Raw genomic sequence first — 25,732 nt, 5'->3', positions numbered from 1 at the left:
AAATAAGCGTCTGTACTAAGTAGCCTAATTTACGTGTAATGTGTACTCCATAGGCTAAGCGACTACCAATGGGGAAGAAATCAGCGAAACAAAGTTGAGTTTGTGGTGAAGTTCAAGACTGAACAGCTTGTGGACCTTAAACTTACTACACCTTCCAAAATGCTGAAAATGGATGACGTCAGATTTAAAACCGACGGCTTTATACCACGTGGTTCAACTCACTACAACACCTTAATGCATATGATGTCTGTTGCTGCACGTGAGTAGAAGCAGATGCACGTGAACACTACATGTTGTGTGCACGTGATATATCTACAGGTCCATCATGCATCGCGAGACCGTAAAACGTTCATTTCAATTTTTGCTAAGTTACAATAAAATGACAAACTAAAGTATTTCCACAGTTCCTTTGACGTATTCTTAAAACTACCGCTATCCCGAACTTCAAATCTTAAAATCAAATCTTTGGCTTCGTTTCACGTAACTTCTGACAGAGTTGGATCAAACGTTTCAATTTCGTTCTATACACATTCGTCGCGAAAAGGCTTACGTTTTCAGTAAATGTAAAAGTAGAAGATTTCACAGATATAGAGGAACATTCGAATTTGGTAGCGATAATTACATTTTCATCCCTAGAGCCGCTGGAACTGCACATGCTCCGTGCGTTTGACCGCTGTTCTCTTCTTTTATTTTCAGCGGTCTGCACCGTGGACCATGACACGTTCAAGACATTTGATGACGTCGAGCTGCAGTACTCGTTACCAGACCGCTGCGTACATGTTCTGACGAAAGACTGTACAAAGAATAATACATTCACGGTACTGATATCCAAAGAAACTGAGCAGCCTGAAAAGAAGATCATTGAAATATTTGTCGAGAAGGAAAAGATACGTATCGAGCATTTGGAAGATGGCCGATATCAAATTCAGGTAGGTGTTTCTTTCAAATTCCTCGCAACTCACAAACTTCAAAACCTACGCGCCAACATAATCAGCATAGACTGCTCACAGCCCTATATTTTCCCGTATTTTTCTTCGACTGTTGAACGCGCGATCTTTTTTTTTTGGGGTTTTTTTTTTTTTTAAATTATAATTTATCTTTTGCTGATGCGAGAGGCGGAAACAAACACCCAAAAAAAAACCAAAATCGCTTCAGAGAAAACTGGACACGAGCGCGAAACCGGAAGTGCACAGAGAGTGGTGGAGAGGGGAGATGATTAACAGGGGTGGGGAGCGTTTCTCTCGCGTTAACTATTTCTTGTGTTAAAAAGATAAAGGCTACAAGTACTTAAGAACGCGCAAATTGAATTTAAATTTCAATATGGGGATTTTATAACATTTTGTGTTTTTATGTCTTGCAGGTGAACGGAGAGATTATTGACATGCCTAAGAAGTCATTCCGCTTAAAGAACATCGCTACAATCGTCGAAGAACCAGAAAAGGAAGAACTACATGTGTGGTGTGATGTTGGCCTGGACTTAGAGATCGTCCGAGGAACTAAGGTAGGTTAATAAAGGTTGTTCTGAAGGGGGAGGGGGTGAGTTTTTCTTTGCAAGTTCAATTCCTTCGTCTTAAAAGAGAATTCTAAATTCCATAGTGATGAGTGTATTGAAAGATGAGTCATAGCGTTAGGAAAATTATTGTTTTTAAGATGTATTGTAATTTTTGATTTAGTGTGCTAATGACCATATTATCTTTGTTATCGATTTTTCCGTTGTTCGTTTTATTTTCCATTGTACTACATTGTACCATCTGTATTCTTTTTTTCCAATAATTGTATTTGTATATTTATACGATTTTTGTGTGTATTTTTTCTCTTTTTTTTTCTATTGAAATAAAGAAATTAAAAAAAAATAGTGATGACGTACCGATGACGTAGCACTACAGAGATCCATAAAGTGTCTCTGATTGGTTGTTATTTGCGCGCGAAAATTCAAAACTGAGAAACAACCAAAAACACTAAAGCGCGGGCCAAACGAGGATGAGAGTTGACTCTCATGAGAGTTTCGTCAACTATCATCAACTCGGGCCAAACGAGAACGAGAGTCCGTCAAGCTCTTATCCACTCTTATGAAACATTTGAGCACGTTCAAAGTCGACGAGAGCGCATGAGAGTCGATGAGAGTGCATGAGAGTTCCATGCCAAACGAGAGCGAGAGTTTGAGCTCTCATCAACTCTCATCCTCGTTTGGCCCGGGCTTAATACAACATTACATAACATAACGTAAAGTAACGCAGCTTAACATAATACTTTATTCAGGAAATAAAAACCGAAAATTACCTCCTGAAAAGGGAAATCGTCGGGTTATCCCTTTATAAAAACCATTTCCCCACTAAAAAAAATTAAAACAAATTCATAAATTCAAACTGAGATATTTACAATTTCAGTCAATGCTCACTACACGAATTCGTATAATCAACATGGAAGGCCAATTTTTAGACGCCTCTTGTACGAGGTGACTAGGTGAAAACTAAGCATTTTTCGTTCTATTAACGCTCATGAGTTATTTTTAGTGCAGGATCGCTTTCTTACCGAATTTATTTTTTTAACAGATTGATGTACATGTCTCGCCATACTTTTTCAACCGTACATGCGGTATGTGTGGCGACTGCAATGCTGAACAGTATCGCGACCTTAAGACACCAATGGGCAAGGTTTACACCAGCGAGGACAGGATCAAATTTGGACACATGTGGATGGTGCCTGAAGAAACATGCAACAAAGGTATGTACTGCAAAGGAAAAAAAAAACCCCCCCCCCCCCCCCCCGGGCCAAAAATAGCGATGAGAGAAAAAGAGGGAAAAGGGGAAATTTCGTTTTAAAAAAAAAAAAATGAACACCGGCGTTTTAGAAAGTGTATTGGGAAAAGCGTATGCAATCCCGGTTTGTTTGTCTGAGTGCGTCAAGATTAGAATTTCTATAGACTTTTTGTTTATCATCCACGAGGGTGACACAAAAAACGAAAAGAGCCCTCCCAGATTCCGGTTGGGCGCTCTAATCACTGAGTTACGAGGGATTTTTAGCTGGGCCTTTACTAGGGCTAACATTATGACCGTCCTGCATACTGCAATGTCGATAGCCTGTACCATAACAAAATGTTCCCAGAAATTGTAAAAATCAATGCGGGCCTTATGATAATACCCTTTTAGATGTTATGCTTACGTTGCATGAAGCGACTTAGAGTGTTTCTACTCTTCCCTTGGATGGGATGCTAATCTATCACTTTAGGGTACCTCCCCCAGCATTTTGTCAAAATCTCTGAAAGCTCAACTTCTGTCATGGTGTAAGCGTGTTAAGTGACTTTTTATGTCCTCTGATTTGTACTCGTAAGAAATTTTTGATCTCGAGAAATGTCTTTCATCGTGACTGCTGCGCCCTAAATCTTCACTTGAATGTCTGGTGTGTAGTCAGAATTGTGCACATTTCAGGCCTTCCAGTGTCACAGAATGAGGGTTTGACCAACCAAAAATTGAGTTTAATTATCGAAAGACAGCGAAACATTCCCTTTATGGGGTGAGCTCGGACGTGCCCTTTAAGTGTGTGAATGCCTGCTAGAGTATTTTGAAAAAAAAAACTATTTTGCAGTCTTGATTATTGACCTAAGCTATCCAGTCTCACATAAAGCTATGACAGCAGTTGCCTCTTCGTTGTCACTCTATGCTAACCAACACACTTATTTTTCAGCCGGCTGTCATTTCAAGAAACAGTACGTTGAGATTCGCAAAACCATCAATGCTGAGAGCTATGACTGCTACCCAACCACCCCAGTCCTCCGCTGCCTTGATGAGTGCCAGGCTACCAAGACCAAGACGACTCATTTCCCGATGACTTGCGTGAAGACCGGAAGTAAAGAATCGACGAAGATTTTCAAGGATATGGAAAAGCGCACTTTGGACCTAACCGGAAGTGAAGTCCACTTCACGCAGAATCTCAGCGAAGACGTTGAATGCGACTGCAGTGTTTGTGGCCAGTAAACTTCCTAAATAAGAAGTTGATTTTCGACACGGACCGTTATATGGAACTGATATCGTTTTTATCACACGTTGATATAAGATAATGATTACTAGGATCCCATCGAAATTACACTATATAGTTACGTATTTTAAAACATTTAAAGGGAACATTACAATGTCTTGTTTTGCCTTTTTTTTGTTCTTATTTTAGTGGGTCAACTTTTTATTGGGCAGTTTAAAAGTTCAATGTATTTTTAGTAAAATAGTATGTTATCGCAGAGCTACACCATCTGGCACCTAGTCGTTACGTGGAGTTTCATATTTGAAGTTGTAGATTTTCAATAAGAATTGTGTTGTTGGTGGATTATTTTTTGATGTATCACGTCTGGTAGACTTTTTGTTTGTTTTAACAATGTATAACAATAAACGATCAGTAGCATTTTAATAAAGAAATCAGATCAAGCATCATTCTTTGCGTGCTCTTCGTTGATGTGTAAAACCCCCGGGGGTCTCCCAATTCGATAGGGTGTGCCGCCTTCTTCCCCCCTTGGATAGCGCTCCCTTTTGGCCCCCACCTTCGGGGGCGTCCGGCCACCCAAATACGGCTCCGCGGCACACAATCTTTTCGCTCTCCAGTCAGTGTCCTTTTCGTTGCTGTCGTTTTTTAGCTTGACTTAGGTCCCTATCTGATCACCGGAACACATTTTCTCCGAGCACATCCCTATTTAGGACGACTCAAACCATACCCTCGCGCACCCTTGGCTATAGGAGTCCTCCCCGGGGTAAAACCCAGCTGGAAGAACATGGATGCAAGGCGTTCTGCGTAATAGCTCAGTGGCCTGGCATTAGCGCTGCCTGGTCACTAAGCGTTACCTTGTTTCGTCATCACACCATCGCATCGAGAAGCGCAAAGACTGAGGCCAGTGCAGCTATTCCAACCTTTGACGCGAAATTTCGTGACGTCCGAATGACACCAAGAGCGGCAAAATATGAAATACCTCCTCCCCAAGAGGGGTATTCCTAGGGACTTTTCTCAGTTATTACGGTGAATGCTCGAAATATCACTGTGCCATTTTGCTTTTTCGCACTATTACCATGGTACTCGATAAAAATACAGGGCTGCTTCGGTGAGAAATAAAGTGACACCCAGTCCTTTCCACTGGAAAATTTTCAAATGGTACACGGCCGTCCCGTACCATTGTGTTTGTTGAAAAATTGTACTGTTCCATTTGCCAGAAAATTCTAAACGGTTTTCCACACAAATGGAAAGCATTCCTAGATTGCGAAAAGGACCACGTTGGCCTTCCACGCGAAAGATAAGGCCGCAAAAACGTTTCGAGTCCAGGAAACCCCAAACGTGATCTTGCCAGAGGTTTATCGGTCTTTTCCTTGATTCAAAACCGACTAAAAAAGTGTACAATGGTGAAGAACGTAATTTATTAATTTCTAAGTCCCTTGTGCCTTTCCTTTAGTATTAAGAACAGGAGCATCAAGAGACAAAAGGATAACCATTTGTGCGGAATAGTTTTGTAATGACCCCAGCTTCGGCTGTCACGCAACTCGTCTCTAATATGTTGCGTGACGCGCCAAGACAACCGGCGCACCGGGAACACTTTGCTATTTCTAAAAGTTTTCTAAAATTATACAGCAATTTCTTTAATATCAACAGGATCACAAACTGTATAAGCGTATTTAGAGAGAAACAATTACATATCGGAGTTGATCTTTATACAGATTAATCATGCCATTTAGTAGTCTGTAAGCCTACAACGGCTTCGGAATATATATCATATGTATACTACTACTGCAGAAGTTTAATTTTTGGGTTTTTCAAATTGGTTCCTTTCAAATTATCTGGCATCAATCATACTTTTTTCATTCATATTAATCATAGTCATTCTTCAGCGTTATGTGGAAACCCCCCTGTTTTTCTTCCCAGAGAAAACATTTTTTCTTAATTTACTACTTCGGTTCTACTGCGGATAAACAAAGGTTTTGTTGGGCGGCGAAATGAAGGTCGACTAGCAAGCAATCAATTCCCTTATCAACAAGAAGTGCTCGGTTTTAAGTACACCTCAGCGCTAGAGTTTTAGCAATCCCGAGGCATATTCGCTCGTCATCATGCAAAGCTCTTCAAAAGTCACGCAACGCTTTTGGAGTTGCGTGATGAACTAAACGGCGGACATAAACTATAAGCCTACTTGAATATTGTGCAAATTTGCCAAAGTCGCTGCATTATATACCGCATTTCGTTCAGTTTCTGTATGTAGAGTGGGCTCTCTTAAAAGTTTAAATATACCTTAACACGTTTAAAAACCTAAGCGCTTAATTCACAAGCTTCACTAAGTTTGTTACACAAGACTAATAAATTTCTACTTCGCTTAAATATGGACGGCCATGCACGTTCTAAACAGTTCATGTTCTCTGTCGCCAGGAAGTGGACCGAAAAGCAATCAGATCTTCCTTTATAAACAGCACTGCCCAATGTTCACTATTCTATTTTTATACAAGGCTACAAAGGCGCATGTACACAAGTTAAGCTTTAAGCTTGAACGGCAAGCTTTAGGCGTAAAAAAGCAAAACTTTTATGATAGCATTATAGTGCCTCTAAGCGGCTTAATCTCGAGGAAACGAGCTTTCGCATCTTTGTGGATTTTTGTTCCAGATGGTAGTACTGTGGTGCATGATTTGTTGCGAGTCACAGGACACTTAAAGAAAAAAGCCTCTTCTATGCCTCTTCAACACAGAAGAGGCGTACTTTAAAACCCTGTGGCAAGAGTCGTATACGGACAAAGAACTCCGCGAACCATTCGGAAGCACTCGGAAACTCTGTTACTTCGAGTTGCATGTTCGTTTTTTAGTCTACGAATCAATGCCATCATGTTTCACAGAAGCCCCTAGAAGTTTTCTATCAGATTTGACCCATCACAGCATGTATTTTAAAAAAGCCCCTTTAGATTTGTTGAAAGTCTGCTCTAATCGAAGATGCGGAAAGCTGGGCGTGAAAGCTTTGCTACCGATCAGAACTCGCCAATTATAATACCAAGTGAACCCAACAACTGTCGACATATCTTACACACGACGTAAGTAAATGAACTATACAAACATATTTTCCCTTTCTATATAATATAACCTTATTTTAAAGACATTCTATTCTAGGCTTTGCCCGAGAAAACAGTCCTTATCTGCGCGCGTTCAATTCTTTTGCCGCTCTTTTGACCCGAAAAATTCCATACTGATGACGTAACCTACAGAGATCCGTGTAGCGTCTCTGATTGGTTGATACTTGCACGCGAAAATTCAAAAACTGAGCAACAACCAATCAGAACACAACACGCATCTCTGTAGACCGACGTCATCAGTATGGAATTTTTCGGGTCCAATCTTCGTCGACTATCGAACGGTGAAAGAATTAAGCGCGTGAAGACAAATTTCCTTTTCGCTCAGGCTTGTTCAAGCTCTCTTATCTTAAGCTCTGCAGTTAAACAAACGGAGTCAACCTCGCGAAATTTAAAAACGCTAAATTGCAGCGCAAATGACAAGAGGGCCTTTAGTACTGACGAGGTTTGAGCAGCTATTAGATTTGTTCCTAACGAGTGGCGTCCAAACCTCACAGCACTGCCGTTTACTACAAATCCTAAGGTAATGGCGGATGAAGAATATACAAAGAGATAAGTTCTCTAGCTGCTATTGCATGAAGAAGTCTCCGTTTGTTGTCGTTTCGTCGGTATTTTCAAATCTTCTAGCTTCCTCTTGCATGGTTTCTTTGATCTTTAAGATCGCAACTGAATCGCAGTGATCCTACAAAAAAAGAAAATATTTAATTACACTAAACTGGGACCAATATTTCATCACGCACACATGCAAGAGCACTACTAACGATAACATTTTGTCAAGAAAATAAGCGCCCTCTTCTGGCAAACTAACGACGATGAACCAGAACAGTTTTCGATTCTTACGGACCAATAAAAAGTAGCACAAACTTTCCGAAAAGAATTCCGTCGGATAGTTGCCGTGGCAATACGTAACAATCTCGCTTGCGACAACTCATAGGCGCAATGAAGTCCCTAAAGGGTGAACATTATCGTAACACGTCAATGATGCAGAAAAGTGCAACTATAGCTTATAAACTGCTTTGACTAATGAGTGGCCCCAGCTTAAAGCTCATTCAAGAAAGTCGGCAGTCGTTTTTCTAACCTGTAGCTAAATTAGAGAATAGTCGAGATTGCTGTTTAGTTGCACTGGCCAAGTTTGTAGTAAACGATTACGCAGCCTCGTTTGCCATCAATGGTCGCGAAAATAACGAGAAAGCTACATTTGATATACGCCTACGACCTTGCGGCTATGACTGAGCCCGCGATGTTCCTCGCGCCAAAGTTGCTAAGCAACAAGAGTAAGTAACTGCATTGCGTCATACTAGCGTCACACCTAGAATGTTCGCGCTACGTTTTGATTGGATAAAAGAATCGAAAACTGTTGCCAAAAAAGGTTCTTGTTTGCCAAACTAAAAAAACGCCTTTGGAATAGGGGTTGTTACAGTAAGGTCTGTTTAATAATACACGTCTTAAATAATCGATGGTTTTCAAATGTCAACCATAAGTCATTTGCTACCTCTAACCACAGTTGGCATGCAAAGTTTAAGAAAATCATGCTCTGTTTACGCATCATTAACTTGTCTAAAAATATTCAACTCACTTCAAAAGCCGGTTAATGTTCACTTTAACTTGGAAATGTCTGCAAAACAAGAATTATCAAATATTACAAACGACCGCATGAAAAGAGAAAATCGGTGCACCAGAGCCTACGCTCCGTCTGGTCAGCGGCATCGCTACCGCTGACCAAAAGGAGCAAGGATTCGGAGGAAATCCTCCTTATAAAACTGAGTACTTGGCGGGTCGTTTAACCGAGCGATTTATGATCAACGATCAATGCAAGAATGGTATGAACGTATGAATAACTACGTTTTACAAGTGGTTATGGCATCACATGACCTATGGTTGTTGTAAAGTATAAAACGACTTTTCAAACTATGCAGGTTCAAGAAAAAAATGAAATATAAAAAAACGCAAAAAAGTGATAAACAGAAAGTTGAGTATGACAAAGTGCACAACAATATAATTACAAAACAGTCGTTTTTATGCTAGCTTACACAAGATAAATTAATTTTAGGTCGAGGTTCGTTTTTTTAATTAAATCATTTGCCCAGTTGCATTTCAATTCATTTCACATTTCATGCTGAGCACGCGCGTTAATCTCACGTTTCATTTCCAGGCTCCAATAGAAACTCGGTCTAACACGAGGGGGAATGGCAGAAGTTGGATAAAGATTTGCGTACGAACAGGTAGGTGCGAAATGATCTTGTTTAGCTCGCATTTGTTCCGTTTAATTTAAAATTGGCTGTTAAATAGTACCGTTTAAATTCAATACGTTTAATTTGTAGGGTATCAGCTTAACAGATTCAAAGATTTGAGTGCCTTCACGACAACAACGTGAGCAATGTTAGCTTTCCGTCAAAAGGTCTACAAGACTGTATAGTAGTTTTTATAAGCTTATATTTTTAATACCCTATTCACATTTAATAAGCTTACGTTTGTAACAGGTTTTTAAGACTAAAACGCTCTTGTTAAATTTAAGCTGGTTCGTAAACAGCTTGCAAAGTTTAGTTATTTTAAAACAAAACAATGATTTAGCGCTTACTGCAAAGAGCTGTTTATTTGTTTAAGCTTGTTCAATAAGCTCAAGTCTGCTTAAAACTTAAGCCTTACTTACGCTAGCTTAAGTAAAATATAGCTTTATAACCTTCAAATTAACTTGCTACTGTAGTTTCAGGTCTATTTGTAAACTTATTTATTTAATTTCGCTGCAAAATCCAAAATGCTGTTTTGTTCCTAATTTTCAGCTCTGAAGACAAGTACTTGACCATATTTTTACGTTTTTCTTTTTCCCCCTAAATGTTATCACTCAGAACAGGGCAACAACTTTTTTTCAGCCGACTTAAAAGCAGGTGAGTTTAGTTTTTTACACCAATTGACATCTCACATTCAAGAGTCAAGTGTGATGGATTTACAAAGCAAAATGAACTTGTTTGTCTACAACATTTTTTACACAAGACATCCTACAAAATATCCTACTCTCCAAACAGATTTTTAACTACAGTGCACAAAACTCAGACAAACAGTTTTCACTTACATTATCTTGTGAAAAAGGCAGTAAATTGCTAAACTGGCTGTCTCCTTCTCCGGGGGTACCAGGATTATGATCATTCTGATTATCCTGAAAACACCACAGTAATATGTTAAGTAGTGAAAAATGAAACTAAGGGGTAGAGGGGGGTGTGTACATGTTTTTTGAATGGGAGGGGTGGGTGGGTGTGGAAAACATAATCAGACGGCTCACAACCTGTGAACAATGCATACAGTAGAGCACCCCTCAATGACTCTTGTGATTACATTTACGACCACCCACATTTGGCCCAAACAGTCCTTATTTTTACCATTAGAATAGAAGAATAGAATAAGCCTTTATTTAAATAGGGTTACTCCATCAGCTTTACAATAAAAACTGTTATCCTTAGAGGCCCTAGTAAAAAGTAAAAATTAAAAAGTCGCTAAAAGTCTTACAGTGTACCTAAAATGGAAGTTAAAAAGATTAAAATATATAAGAGATACTAAGATATAAGCTAAATGTTACATTTGTATAAAATCGAAAAATTTAAAAATTACATAGTTACATAAGAGTTATTAATTCATCACTCTGCAATGACAGTAGTGTAGCAGCTCTCGAAAGCTTCTACTGGTCCTCTGGTGTAACAGTTTCTACTGTTTTGGGGGCTAGGGGCATTGTTCCAGTTGTCTGTCCTATTGTTCACTCATTTAGGATAGCAAGCCATTCACGCAAGACCTTGTGAAAGCTGCTACCTGACCCGTTAATTATGATGCAGGCAGATTTTGGTGTTAAAAGTTTACCCAGTTTGCAGCAAAAGTATTTCGTTTTTAAATAGCAAAAAACATTGTTAAATAGTTTTTACCTTGGGCAGACCGTCCATATCAGGGTTTGAATCTATTGTAAAAATTAACACAAAATTAAATATTTGAATGGCACTACTACAAGCATTTTAAAAATATGCCTTCAGCTTTCATGGTTTTAGGCATCCCTTAAATTAAATATGTATACACAAATTGAAATCTGCATGGGAAAAACTTAGTAACATCAGCTAAACCAGTCAAACAGGTTGATAGATGGAAAACACAACAGAATCAGGATGGGTTTTAATGTCTTCACAGTTTTCAAAACTGCCAATCAAAACTCGACTATACATGCTCAAAATTATGTAGTCCTGTTCTGGTCCTATATCTGTCAGGTAACACTATGCTATGTGCAAGAAACAACCAATAATTGGAAAAACTACCCAGGGCTCTGTAGAGCGAAAAAATGTATGTAACTAGTATGACTTTTTGAATCTTGTGTGCACGAAGAACGGAGCCTGTAAAGTGTCAGTCTGTTTGCTCAGGATAATAATTATCATTAAACCTCACCGTTCATAACAAGTGGGGCCTCCTGGGCCCCTAGGGGTAGTGTTGGCTCAGGACCTCCACCCATGTACTGAAGAGAAAAAGAATCACCCATATCATAAGTACATTACACTGGTTCTACATGACCGCAACAAAACTCCAAAACCATGTTATCATGTTACAAAATTAACTGGGACACCAACACAGGAGATACATGGTTAGCACAGCAAATACTGTATTTACTCGAATAAGCGCCGCGGCGCTTATTAAATTTTTGACGCCTAAGGTGTGGCGCTTATTCAAGGGCGGCGTTTATTTGAGGGCGGCGCTTATTTTAAATTTGAACACCACAAAGAATCTAATCTTTTACAGTAATTGAAAATAGTGTCTTTTGATTGTCAGTATTCGTCTCTTACTGAAGAAAGAAGTAGCGCTAGCTGTCCTGGCAAAGTTTGTGGCCTTCACAACATTTACAGAACAACATATTGTAAGAATGTTGGATAGAAAAACTTATGGGCGAGCAGTAAAACAGTCACTTTGAACTGCAAAACATCGCTTTTAATGAAAAAGAAATGTCCAAGTTTGTTTTAGAATAGTCCATTTTACAGTTACCTGCCAAGTGACCTGGCCTTTGAATGGTAGTGAGGCTGAGGGTGACCTTGCATTGATACAAACCTCCCTGCTTTATCATGTAAATGCAAAATAATTAGCATCAAAACAACATGATTTACAAAACAAAAGCAGTGAGGTCTGTATCAAAACAAGGTCACCTCCAGCCTCACTTCCATTCAAAGACCATGTCACTAAGCAGACAACTGTAAAATGGTCTATTGCTAAAAATGTAGGGCTGTTTTTAGTTAAACAGAATTCCTTGAATAACTTAAGGTGTCATATATACAGTATGGTAGGTAAAAAGGTCTGTTGAAGTCTGCATTCAGGCCTAAAGGACCATCAGGCCGGAGCTTATCCCACTTTCTGGCCACTGCACCTCCCATCTTCTGATAACAGGACACTGATTACTGGTATTTATCCTTTTCTAAGTTGATGTACCATAAGAGAATACAGGGCACTTTCTAACGAGAATTCATCATTTTGATCACAGGGTTCAAGTCACTTACTGCAGACATGTTTCCTCCAGGGACAGATTTCATCATCGCATACATGGAATCACCTGCAGCATTTGACGGGTCTGGAAAAAAGGTAAGCACTTATCACAAAAGGAACACAATGATTGACGTATTTTTTTAAAGAGACTAAATTTGTCATAAATAATTTAATCAGAGGATTTTTTATAACACACATTTCAAATTTACCTTGAGGACTGGGCATGATCGGTGTTCCAGGTGGTCCTGACACCTAAAAGATGCGGATTTATTTTGATTAATACAAAAAAGTTTAAAATGTTGTGGCATGAAGGCTGACTAAAGCAAAACTCATGACCAATAATCAACATCTGTTGCTGTTGTATCAGATTAATTGAATAGCTTGATGCATAACTATGCTAAGTGACTTTTAAGATGAAAAATCGTTTTTTCCTTCAAACGTGCCCGAATTTTTGCATGTGGTCTTCAATTTAATGGAAAAACATTGTCCTCGAATTAAAATTTCTGGTTTGCACCTTGTCTTCGAGAAAAACTAGAACTATGGTCACTTTAAAACAATAACACGCGGCAAAGAGAGAAAGAGGATTAAACTTAGCAGTTACAGTAAAGTAAAGTTAGGGTCAGCTAGTGTTAAGGTTAGGGTTAAGTGTCACGAATGTTATATAAACATTGAACTTGACCGATCGACAAACTTGAGCGACTGAACAGTGAAAAGAAGTGAAAAATATATAGCAAAATGAACGAGAAATACTTAAACAAAAACGACTTACGCCGTTGCCCTTTCCTCTCGCCAGCTTCTAACCACAAATGCACTCGCCAAATGTTCAATGTTTCGTTTTCAGTCAGCAAATTTAGGCTGCTAAAGGTTAATCCATAATATGTTTTCGCTTTTCCCCAGTTTCTCTCCGTAGTCACGCGTAACGCAATTTGATCTTGACTCACAAGCAACGATCGTTCTTTTAAACATTCAGGCCTTTTATTCCTGGAAAGGATCGCAGCTTAGGGCTATTTTTTGTCGAAATGAAGCAATTTGTTGCTTTTCTTGGTAAAAATTATCCTTTTCTGTCGATTCTGTTGTGTTCTGTTAATTGAGTGAGCGTTTTCCGTCTTTGCCGTGCCGAACGAACTTTGTTTATTGTGACAATGCGTATCGAATGACGTATCCATTAAAGATTATTATGGGATATCCCTGAGTAGCTGAAATACGGGAAGTCCTATCGCCAAATCTAAGAGAATTTTTATAAGTCTAAAAGCACCTCCTTATTTCCAAACGTTCAACGCGGCAACACGAGGCAAATGAGCCAAAACTTCGAGAAAATAACGTTTTTTGGAACAGAAGTTGCTTCTAGACCTCGCCTGGCTCAATGCGCCTTCGAAAGCCAAGTTTACCGCCAGTCTTGGCAGGGCTTAGCAATCTTCAGGCAGCAACACATCTCGCTTCTTCGAGATATGCTAGTGGCTTACGGGTTTCCAGACTTAATGATGTCCTTTCACCACCAGATGGGCGCAAATATGTGTCAAATGAGCGAAAATAAGCGGACTTCTAATGCGTAAGGTGAGTTTTCAACTGGTCTGATTGAAAGTCTCGTTGCCTCGGCTTCGCGCGCCAAAATAATTCAAACGTAAGCTTACGTCACAAAGTAGTTTAAGGAATTCATTTCCAGATCCCGTTTTTGAGCGAGCGAATATTAAAATTCCCCCCCCCCCAAAAAAAAAAACAAAAGGACAACGATTTTCTATTTAATCGAAGACCACACGCAAAAATTCTGGCACGTTTGAGCAAAAATTCGGGCGCGTTTGAAGGAAAAAACGATTTTTTATCTTAAAAGTCACTTAGCATAGTTATGCATCAAGCTATTCAATTCTATGGGGCTTTCAGATCAAAATAATTTAAGGATAAGTATGGGAATAAGCTTCCACTTTTAAATTAAACTTTTTGTCCCAGAGCCCTGCCTTCAGTACATGTGAATGTTCTGGGACTGTTATAGCGTGAAAAAATCTGTGTTTGGGCTGTGGCCCATTAAACCATCTGGAGCGTGTCCCAGTTTCTATTAGCATAAAGTGACTTAAGGAGAAGTTATACTTCTCCCTGGGTGGGATGATACGGGAATATGACCCGGCCTGAGGGCTAAATGTTGATCACTCGATCCAGAATCCAGTGCCCTAACCATCAAGCCATCGCAAAAGCCATGATGGAAGTCCCTTAAATCTGTTGTGTGAATGTGATTTATTGACAACCCCCTCCACAGTCCAGATTTCGTTAACCTGGTCTTCATAAAAATAATCATCACAAAGTTCTGTGGAATACCAATCGAAAACTAAGCCCACTGAAAAAAATATATAAAATAATGGCTAAGCATCTTACCGATGTTGTGGGATTCCAGGGTCGACTGCCAGGCCTGTTAACAAAACAACAAACATTTTTTAACAAAAACGGTATTATGCATAAGCCTCATACATAAGCCTCATGCATTATAACTCAAAAAGCATGCATAGGACATTAGCCAGGTGCTTTATGGAGCTATAATGAACTCCAACTGACCAATTCTAACGTGCACAACTCCTCTGAGTGCTCTGACACTTTTTAATGATGAATATAAAACATTAAATGCTTATTTCCCAGATAACTGAAGTCACTTACATTGGCATGTTAACACCTGGTGCTACTGAGCTGTTTGGAGGAGGCCGCATACCACCATAATTCTAAAGGTAACAAAATAATGTCAAAATTTACATTCAAATTATGTTAGAAATCCGTTAATATTCAGGGTCGGTCAGGGTTTTTAAGTATATGGTATACAGTGGCATTTTAAACTGGTATATACAGGGTTTTCATTAAGAATTGTAATAGCAGGAGAATAGTGTAAAGTAACCGGAGAATGATTTTTAAAGGTTCCGCATCTTTATAAAAAAAAAGTTACAGGCCTTTGAAATTTAGCCGGAGAATTCTACGTAGTAGAAGGAGAATTCTCCGATCTCCGATGCCTAATGAACACCCTGTATATATACTGTATTTTTACCTAAAATCGGGTCATTTTTGGGTATAAAGTATACCATCTTTATTATTTACTATACTGTGTTATTCCAAATTCTGGTATTTTGTATGATTTTGAGGGGACATTTTGGTAAATATAAAATGGTTATACTGGGTACATACTTTTCAGGTGTACTGGTATACCAATTACTTCCCCGGCCGACCCTGAATATTATACAGTACAACCCACTGATAAGATGAATAAACTAAGTCCCTGTACTGTTGAACCAGTCATTTGTAACAATGTCAATCACACTTAACCATGAGTGTAATGAAACTCGGTTATTGGATTCTCAGAAATATTTATGAAACCATGAAAGGCTTTCATGATTTCATAAATATTTCTGTCTGTAGCCCAAACCCAATTAAGTTGGGGGGTCTAGCCATTATACACACAAATGTCTCGAAAGAAAAATGCCCTGTGGATTGACCTTGTCCGATCTAATACACACCTATAAGTTGCCACGTATCCAGCATGGTGACCCGATGGTGTAGTGGATATCACGCCTGACTAGTAACAGGGAGACGTGGGTTCAAATCCTACTCGGGGCACGTAATTTTTCTTTCATTTCAGAGACGTGTGTCGAAAGCCTTCTGTAATTTATTTATTTCTATATTGGATTCTCGCTATCAAGCAAAAGCATCCTTTAGTCCAAACTGGAGTTCAGTCGCAGGGAATTCATTAAGGTTTGGAGCAGGTGGGCATCAGGGTTTTATTGCACCCGGGCAAAGTATCTGCAAGGTACTACCCTCTTTGGTAAACTAAAGTCTGTTCAGATGTTGAAAGCAGCCTGACAAAGTATGTTCACGGCTGGACCATTTGCCCAGTGCCTGGTCGTTAATGAAGCCTCTGCAGTCATTATAAAACGGTAATGACTGATTAATGCTTCTAAGTGAATGAAAGCAATTTGGCAAAGGTAATAAACCTAAATACACTTCAGGAGAACTCTTTCTTCATTTGTCTCTGACTAAACAAGAGCACATGTATAGTTTCTATTTCTACACACAAACTAAGACAACTTATGCAAAAATTCTTTTTTTTTCTTACTGGTGGAACAGGAACTCTTGGATGGTTCATTCTACTCATCTGCATGGGTTGGCCTGTTCAACAAAACAAATATTTTGATTTAGTTGAAGTACATGTAACACAATTCAATCATAAATCATAAACCCTGTGGGATACACTTGGGACCGCCGGGCTCATTCTCCTAGTATCAGGACAACAGCTTTGAACCTGGGACCTCAAGATTATATAAGTGGTGTTTGATCACTCCGCCATGCCCGGGTGTCATTATTTAAAATGTGGGAGGGCTTACCTTGATATCCCCCTGGCTGCCTTGTTGGGTCCATAGTGCTCGGCAACAAGGGCTGTGCGCCCGGTACACCTGCCACGCCTCCAGGGGGCTAAAAAGATTCCAGGAAAAAAATACAGTCAGTTAAAAATAATTTGAATGTAAGAATTACCCTACAGAATGCACAACAGTGTGTATTTGGTGTAATATATCAAACACGAGCGACAGTGTTTCATCGGATATCCAAACACCAAAGAGAGATTTGAAAATATGACATGCAGCAGGGTATTTTGGATGAAACTCGAGGTGTTTGGATAGCCAATGAAACACTGTCTTGAGTATTTGATATATCTTCTCAATCAAAACAAAAACTACAGAGTAAACCGAAAAAAAAAATCATAAAAATCTATGCTAATCAAGACCGGGTATCCAAATCTCCTTCATGGTAATGATTTTCTTTGTTTTAACTCAATGAGTTATTAATGAGTTGGAGAAGTTCGCAGACAATGCTTTCTTGTATTACCTGGCCTGGTATCCTTACATTGGGTGGCCTGTTTGCCGCTGGGTTATATCTAGACATGCCGTATGGTGTCTGCAGAGGATAGATAACACAATTAGACACCCACAAAATCTAATTATTTTGCACCAATATTGAGCCATGGCTCATGCTGTGACATCGGTTAAGGGAAAGAGAGCATAAGGCAAGGAGAAAAGAAATTAAACTGTAAGATAGAATACTGTTTTTATGACATACACAAACTACACATGATGGGACATTGGCTGCCTCAAATACCTAAGGGATAAATTGAGATTAAATAATAATTGGGAACTGGTGAGGCAAAGGAAAAACAATAGGGAATAACATACCTGATTAGTCATATAACCTTGCGGTGGCTGAAGGAAAATTTAATATAAATTACATTTATTTAATGTTCTATAAAAATGTACAGTACATTACTATAAGGTGATGAAGTTGGAGAAAAATTGGAATTCTGTATTAAACCAAGCTAAAGTCAAAGAGAACTGAAACTGAAACTTTATTTACCCTCAGTATTATGAGCCGTGTTAGGGCTCTAGCAAGTATATGCTAATTAAACCAAGCATTTCACAGTATACAACACAATGCGCAAAGATAGACCACAACACCGGGAACTCCGTGCCCTACTCTTTTCGAGAGAGAGTGCGGAGTTTGTTCGAGAGTTTGAATTCACCACTCAAACATCTCTGGTTAATTAAAGTGGCTCTAACTGGAGATTAAGTGTGTGACCGTTCACAAATGAAAGCTATTGAAAACTGCAGTGTTTTGGCTGGTATTGTTATTATGCTGAATGAAGTCTGTGGATAAAGCCCTAGTATGTAACCATTCAAATTAAAATTGCAGTACTTTTATGCAGTACTGTTTATTATGAATGACAAGATGGCTCTAAATTTAAAGCCTGTGGATGAAACTCTATAACTAGAGTGTGACCATTCAAATGGAAGCTACTGAGCAGTACTTTCATTTGGTACTGTTTATTATGCTGTACAAGATGGTTATAACTTTAAAGTCTGTGGATGAAACCCTAGTGTGTGACCATTCAAATGAAACCTATTGAGCTCCACTTTCAAGTGCTACTGCTTACTCTGTTGTACAGAACAGTTCTTTCAAACTGAAATTCCAAATGTTGTTATAGGCCATACAAACTTCAATTACCTGATTGGGCATGTAGCCAGGCGGTGTTTGATGTGATGGCGGTTGATGAGGCGAGGCTTGTGGTTGTGATGACTACATAGAAGAGATAGCGACAAATACGTAAGTACAATACGGCATACAGTGTACGGGTGACTGCAGTAGAAGAAAGGCACTGGGGCTCGAGACTGACTTTTTTTGCAACTTTACAACTTTGATTTCACTAGCCAAACCCAATTTTCTGCACTAGCCAGAATTCTCAAGCTAACTTAGGTTTGTGCAGAGGCACTTTACTGTCGTCACTGGCTCTGTTATCATTACTTTGGGGTCAATTTTAGGTTACTTTTTGGTAATTTCAGCTTGTCCACAGTCTTTAGTAATTTTATATGTGATGACAGTGTACTTGTGAGTTCTGTTCTCTTGTAGTCGATTTTGATGTTTGGTTTTCTTCTAATCAAATTCCTGAAATTTTAACTAGCCATTTTGGCGAGTGAAAGCCCAGAACCTACATGCACAAGACAAAACTGCATTTTTACTAGCCTGTGGCTAGTTGGCTACTGTTAGTTTTGAGCCCTGGGCACCTTCAAGAATACCACCCTTCAGAGATTTGCAGAGGCGTTAAACCTGTTTAGCAGCCATATTGGAAACAAAATTACAATGCATGACAAGACTAATGTGTTGAAAATACAACAGCAAAGAAAGAGATGACGAATCTAATGTTTCTTAAATGTATAACAATGACCTGGTTTATAATAAGGAGGCAAAATGCTAGACATTATTACAAGTCAAGACAACATTCTGTCTGAGAAAAGATTCACTGTGACATACGAAAATGTGGGTGATAAGCAAGAGTGGTCACTTTTATCTTCCAGGAAACTTTTATCTTCTGATCTAAGACCATACAATCATGAATTAGGTCATTGAAGATGACCCCCAAAAAAATTCCTGGTCAATATGTGGATTTGCCTGATAGCTGGGTGACAATGTACCTTTTCTGCACAGTACATTGTCATTGTCACTAAGTAATATTGCAATTTTTGCTTTGCAGTGTAATCAATCAATCATTACAATGAATGCGGCAACCACGCGTCTAGATACTGTCAGCAACAAAAAGATGTCACAACAAATATAAATGGTGACTTACCGTAAAATAGGGGGGCATTCCTCCAGGCATACTTGAACCTCCTGGGGGACCATCAGTTCCCATCTGAGGGAATCCTGGGGATGGTACAGCCCCTTGCTGAAGATTGGGAATAACCTGATGATGGGTTCATTAGTCAAGTTAATATCAAATATCAGGGTAATAATACGAGGGTAGCAAAGGATTTATGCCTAGCATGTGATAAGGGCAAAACCTAGACTGATGTTTAAAAATATAGAGCGAGAAGAGAAATGTGATTCATGAATTTGATAAAATCGCTTGTGTAAAGTATACATGACACATGAATTTTATTAAAATTTTCTCGCTAAATTGGATCACCCCCCTTGATACCTTCTAAGACCTCTGTTAAAATTGGAAACTAAAATTTAAGTTATTACTGGGAATAACTTTGATATATGATTAGAATATGGAGTACAGTCAACTCTCTCTTAACGGACACCTCTATAAGACGGACACCTCCATAAAACGGACACCTGGGGATGGTCCCTGCCATTTTTCAGTCATTTTACTGTAACTAAACTCTCTATAAGACGGACACCTCTCTAAGACGGACAATGGACACTTTGAAATCATCAACGGACATTTAAGAAGTGTTTTTTATCATGTTTTATTCGTGAAATTACTTCCAATCTTCATATCGATAAAGCAAAGTTTGCCAGCGCCCTAAGGATACGCGCATACCAAACTTACTAACCAAAACAATGAAGCTTCTCTGCTTACGTGAAGCAGTGAATTATCGATTGTAATGAACAAACGATACAATTTTCTGAAATTATTGTTGTCCCTGTTTGTAGGTTTTGTTAAAGAAAGCGACTTTCAACACACTCAAAACAGACGAGTATTTATTGTGCATAGGTTTAGCTTTATTATCTCAAAATTACTGGTGTCATGTTTCCTCGACTCTCTACAAGATGGACACCTCTCTAAGACGGACAGCTGCGGCCGGTCCAAAGGTGTCCGTCTTAGAGAGAGTTGACTGTATATGCAATCATCAATGTAAAAGCTAACAGCTCAAAGAAAGCTGTTAGAGCATTCTGCAAATACGCTGTTAAATACAAAGTGTATTTTTCAATAGCAACTTAAGATATCTTGGTGTACAGTTGTTATAAAGTATATCTCCAAGTTATAGCCAATTAACTAGCTCTATCTATTTTACGAAATAATTCCCACTATCAAAGATGTTGTAACAGAAAGAAACCAGATATGGTTTCATTTGTTCTAAGATAAATTGACTGCAGTAAATTGTGGGAAATGTGAAAAATCACTTTGCATCATGTGAGAAAAGGCACAATTTCACTTAGTATCAAATCATTTTTGGCAGTTTTTTTTGTCGAACTTCACTTACAGGTAATCATAACACACCACTTTGAATTTGTATAAGAAAATAGATAAAATTTCCAACTAGACTTTGAGAGACATTTTAGACATTTTTAAAATACATGGATATTATGATCATACTACATCAAAATCTGTTGCTTGAAAACAAGTGAAAACTAAAATTACAGTCAATGTCACTGAATGGGTGTAGTATTACAACGATCAAAAGGTTGCCTTCTGACCATTTTTTTTTGTTTTTAAAAGCCCCACCTCAAGGCAAAAATAAAACCGACTTCAAAAATTGATTTTGTGTACATATACATGTATTGATCAAAAGAAATAAGATGCCTGAATCTTTGTTATCATACACATAACTACAAAGCCCTCAAACTACATACAATTTCTTCCCACTAGACTATAAGAAATGTAGAGAGATTTGTGAGGAGTTTTTGAATGTTTATATAACTGCTCATCGGATCCCTTGTATTTTCTTTGGCAACAATTCTAACTCTAGCTTTATTCAACAGGACCTCAAGGGCAAATTTATGCTGGTGTGATTTTTTTTAAAAAAAAATTCTGCAGCTGCAAATCTACACAAATTGTCCAAGATATAAACATGATTTTTTTCAAGACTGTATTTTTACAATTCCATTGAAGAAACAAGTATTTTCTCTATATTTCTTTCAGTAAAGAGGTGATATAAAACCAGCCACTTCAAGGTTTGTAACTAACTATTGTGATTTTATCTTGAAAATCCAATTCTCTGAAAATATATTTACAACACAATGCTGTCAACTGCCTTGTCAACTGAAATAAAAGCATTCTTATTTTCACAATCCTTGTATAAACAACAAAGTTTTGAAAGCATGCCCTTCCTATCCTAAACTATTTCAAACACGAGCTTAAGTGGCAGTGGAGAAAAAATCAAGAAATCACATCAAGACATAAAACTTGTTTGGGTTGTATTGTTGCTTCGAAAAAAATGTACAAGTGCTAAATTTAACAACAGTTTATCACAACATCAGCAAGCTCATAGGCTATAAAACAATAGCGATTAAGGAGGCGATTTCTGCCAGAAGTTTTCCCAAAATGCTGCGTGTTGGAAACTCAACACCTGCCGGTCATAGAACACAATCACAACACATCCGAACCTCTCTCAGACGAGCTTGAGTCAAACTTTATGCTAAGATGACAGGAAAGCAGAGTTTTCAAATAAGCTCGACCACCCATGACGTGTGCTCAGACCCGTCAGTGACGAGAAAATAAAAATCTGCGCTATTTATGGCAATGTAAATTTCACATTATCACACGCCAGCGAGCAGAGTTTATCGCGCGTGCAACGAGAAATCGAACGAATGATCGCAACTTTGAATGGGTTCGTGAAAAAGCGTTTTGCTGCCCGTCTCTCATAAAAAGCGCTAAGCCTTGAGTCAAAAACTCGTCATGTGACGAAAAAAAAATGCCATTCCTTCCTGAAATTATGCAAATTTTGGGAAACCTCAATACGCGTCTCCCCCATAGTTTATCAACACAAAATATTCGTCCTCGGCGCGTCTCGTGGTTTCGAAGCACCGATCACTCGCTCACTTGATCTCTGTTGCTCGGGACTTAGCAGGGTATAAGCGGGTTATTAATCGTAGACGTAAACTAACGCGCTACACAGAAAAATCATTGAATTCAATAAAAATCCATTTTGAACGCCTACACCTGATGGATCTAAACCTGTCGTAACTATAACCTCGGTTAATTTATTCAAAAACCTTTAGTTTTCTACTCATGAGCATTCACCGACATCTATTTAACCGGTTAGGAGGGATTTAAAAATATTGAGAATAAGAACATTCAATTAACCGGAAAAAAAGACAACATATTCAAGTGGAGGGATGTATAATCTCGACGCAAAGAAAACTTTAAGAAGGCAAAACTCGCGAATTTGCGTGTTGAATCGAATGCAACTGGTGGCATCACAAAGACCTTTGTTCAAGTCTAGCATTCAAAAGCAGAACTCTAAGAGATCTAAGAAAAGCATAATATGTCCGGAAAAGAATCGATGTTTTGCAAAAGTTTGCTGTATAATAAATCAAAGTTTTCCCCTATCCCTTCCACAAAACAATATCTTTTCGTCTTCGATGAAAAATTAACTAACGCGCCTTTGCTAGGAATTTCAATATTGCCCGTGTTAAAGCGTCAAGTCTCCGATCTATTCGGTCGAATAAAAATTTCTCAACAATGCCCAAATGTTACGCTAAACACGCATCAACTTGGAAGGATACGTAGCATATCGGTTACGTTTTATGAAGAGCGTAGTTAAAATTATCACGAAATGATTTTGCATTTTCGTTGAAAGGAAATGACAGCGGTCAACACACACAGGAAATTCTAAGATGTAGTGTACGAAAAACATATCATTTCATATGCGCGTGCTTCTTCAATTTACCACCACAAGCGCTAACCCAAATGGAAATTAGACTCTCGTATTTTCCAGGTTTGCACCCGCAACAATACGAACTGCGAGAAGTATGTTTCAAATCGGTGATCTAGACAGATTTCCGCGCGTGTAAATGTAACAATACACTGATCTAGCGTGACAAAATGGTGCGCTCCGACCGAACGAATAATCGCTTCGCTCGCAAGGATCTCGCAGGAAATTACATTGAGAGCTTACATTGTAAATTGTAATTTGTTCTTACATAGTCGTGAAAAGCTTTGGCCTCGCTGGAATGGTCACAACTGTCTCGTCTCTCCGGTGCGGCACAATATAAGTCCCAAAACACACTGCAACGAAGAAAGGGAAAAGCACACGAGCATCACTCGAACGAACAGACATAATTTGGGCGGGAAATTAAAAAAACAACCTGGATTTAATCATAAAGAAAGGTTAATGAAGCACCCAGGATCACAGTTTAGAAGGCTGGAAAATAAAACCCGGTCGTGTTACGTATAAACGACCATTAAAAACGCAGCTCTCATTTATTTCGCTGTAAAAGTAATGAGAACCTAGTTTAAAATTCGAATCAACAACTCACTAATTACTTCAGTCATTGGCGAAACTCACCACCACCATGAATGAAGAAAACCAGGCGGTTCTCCCAGCGTTATATTCTTCTCCCATCTTATCTAGAAGAGAACGAAAGCACTCCTCAATACTTGTAAAGCGTATAACATTCAGGCGACGCTCTGCGTTTGTAACCGCGTCTCGCAAAAACCAACTTGCACACTCCGTGAAAACGAACCAAGTTGTGATCAAGTTTACCTCGTTAAGAAAAGTCTGTGCGCTCTTTTGCGCTCCCACGTGTAGAAGGTATTCGTACACATACAAGGCCAGCCTACAGAAGAACGAGAATGTTCGATAAACCAGTTACGCTTCATCAGTATACAGACACAGTTTCCTAAAACACAAAGCCGCGCTCAGACCCGGCGATGAAACTTCCGAAATTCGCCCGCAATGGCCCTAAATTTTATATACCATCCCCCGTTTTCGGACTCGCTGAATCCATTTCTGGCGTCCATTTTGCAGGAAAAATCAAGTGAAGCTTACTTTTCCCGTGCCTGTGCATCGGAGGGCACTGTATTCGCCTTGCCTTTGGAGTACATGCTGCGCTGGCCCTGTCAAAGATGTGTCACTTGAGTTCGTCATGCCTTGTGGGGTCCGCGTCACAGACCGGGGCCTAGCGCCCGTTACTATAGAAACCATTAGTGGATTGGCACTGATTGGTCGACGGACGGGACCTCTGGGTTAGCTGGAATAATTAACCCTGGATTGGACTCCCGAACTGTGTTTGCGTGATCTGCGCCATTTGAAGTCATGGTAGTCGTTATTTTCAATACAAATTCGTCTCAGCTCATGAACGTTTTTGCAAAATAATAACATGCGATTAGGCGTACTTTTGTGCGTTCGTCTTTTCTCGTTATCGTTACGTTATTTTTCGCGCGTACAGAAAATACAACAGGCCAAAAAAATTCACCTGATCACAGTTTCAAAAGAAGTGGATTGAAACTCGCATGTAAATTATTTATTTCCACACAGATATTTCCTTCATATTCAATTTTGGTTTATACAGTCAACTCTTTCTTAGGCGGACACCGTAAGGACCGGCTCCAACTTTCCGTCTTAGGGTGGATTTCCACTGACGCGTATTTTTTTTACGTTCGTTGACGTGCACGAAAAAAATTTGGAGATAACGTGTGAACGATTTGCGTACACGTTTATCCAAGTCGTTAATACATCATGATTGTCTCTAAAGTTTTTCACGCACGTAATAAATTACGCGTCAGTGGAAATCCAGCAATAGCATGGGAGGTGTCCGTCTTATAGGGAGTCACAGTAAAAAGACTGAAAAAAGAAAGGAAAGGGGACCAACACCAGGTGTTCGTCTTATAGAGGTGTCCGTTAAGAGAAAGTTAACTGTAAATTGTTTTTTCTTTTTCTTTTTGACCTACAACCACAGGCAAAAGATTTTTGGGAAGGTTGTAAAAATATATACCCGATTACATAAAATTCCTAATTTTTGTCCGAATGACTAGTTTCGGATGGGCAGAGGCAACTTCTATAACAGCTCTTTTACCAGTTGTGTTTCAACACACTGGCCGGTAATTTTTAAAAGTAGTTTTGCGTCTGAACGATTCTAGGTTATTTTCAGATGAAAGTTAAAAGTCTCATCTTTTCTTTTTGCGCACTTAATTCTTTCCCC

At 39.0% G+C, this 25,732-nt stretch overlaps 2 protein-coding genes across 4 annotated transcripts in view; one reads left to right on the top strand and one right to left on the bottom strand.

Annotated features, from left to right (window-relative positions):
• Positions 1-4,421, top strand: part of LOC144639217 (vitellogenin-like) — a 29,093-nt gene extending 24,672 nt beyond the window's left edge. The window contains 5 exon segments of the mRNA XM_078498494.1: positions 54-259; positions 697-929; positions 1,361-1,501; positions 2,553-2,724; positions 3,685-4,421. Of these exon segments, the coding sequence (XP_078354620.1) occupies positions 54-259; positions 697-929; positions 1,361-1,501; positions 2,553-2,724; positions 3,685-3,974 (1,042 nt within the window). The 3' untranslated portion in view covers positions 3,975-4,421.
• A 947-nt stretch (positions 4,422-5,368) lies between these two features.
• Positions 5,369-24,831, bottom strand: LOC144639246 (single-stranded DNA-binding protein 3-like). 3 transcript variants are annotated; one of them, XM_078498541.1, is made up of 19 exons: positions 24,580-24,827; positions 24,295-24,367; positions 24,097-24,158; positions 23,732-23,816; positions 19,707-19,820; positions 18,587-18,658; positions 17,761-17,787; positions 17,417-17,485; positions 16,918-17,005; positions 16,650-16,702; positions 15,209-15,270; positions 14,933-14,966; positions 12,778-12,820; positions 12,583-12,653; positions 11,489-11,555; positions 10,981-11,012; positions 10,143-10,226; positions 8,649-8,687; positions 5,369-7,754 (listed from the first exon to the last, which is right to left on the bottom strand). In XM_078498541.1, exons 1-18 carry the CDS (start codon positions 24,633-24,635, stop codon positions 8,673-8,675), a joined length of 1,107 nt encoding a protein of 368 aa, XP_078354667.1. In that variant the 5' UTR covers positions 24,636-24,827; the 3' UTR covers positions 5,369-7,754; positions 8,649-8,672. The 3 variants fall into 3 exon arrangements, with proteins under 3 accessions (XP_078354667.1, XP_078354665.1, XP_078354666.1); XM_078498539.1 differs by lacking the exon at positions 8,649-8,687 and having other exon boundaries at positions 24,580-24,831; XM_078498540.1 differs by lacking the exon at positions 8,649-8,687 and having other exon boundaries at positions 24,508-24,636.
• Between the last annotated feature and the right edge of the window lie 901 nt (positions 24,832-25,732).

This window comes from Oculina patagonica, chromosome 14, assembly GCF_052425735.1.
Source record: "Oculina patagonica isolate OP01 chromosome 14, crgOcupat, whole genome shotgun sequence".
In the NCBI taxonomy this organism is placed as follows: domain Eukaryota; kingdom Metazoa; phylum Cnidaria; class Anthozoa; order Scleractinia; family Oculinidae; genus Oculina; species Oculina patagonica.
Note: the sequence above shows the minus strand (reverse complement) of the source record. Positions and strands in the feature narration are given on the sequence as shown.

Coding starts and splice junctions, on each gene's coding strand:
- LOC144639246 (XM_078498539.1), bottom strand. CDS start 24,635: ATGTACTCCAAAGGCAAGGCGAATACAGTGCCCTCCGATGCACAGGCA. Junction 19,821..23,731: donor CCAAAGCTTTTCACGACTAT/GTAAGAACAAAT, acceptor ACCCATCATCAG/GTTATTCCCAATCTTCAGCA. Junction 10,227..10,980: donor ATATGGACGGTCTGCCCAAG/GTAAAAACTATT, acceptor TGGTGTTTTCAG/GATAATCAGAATGATCATAA.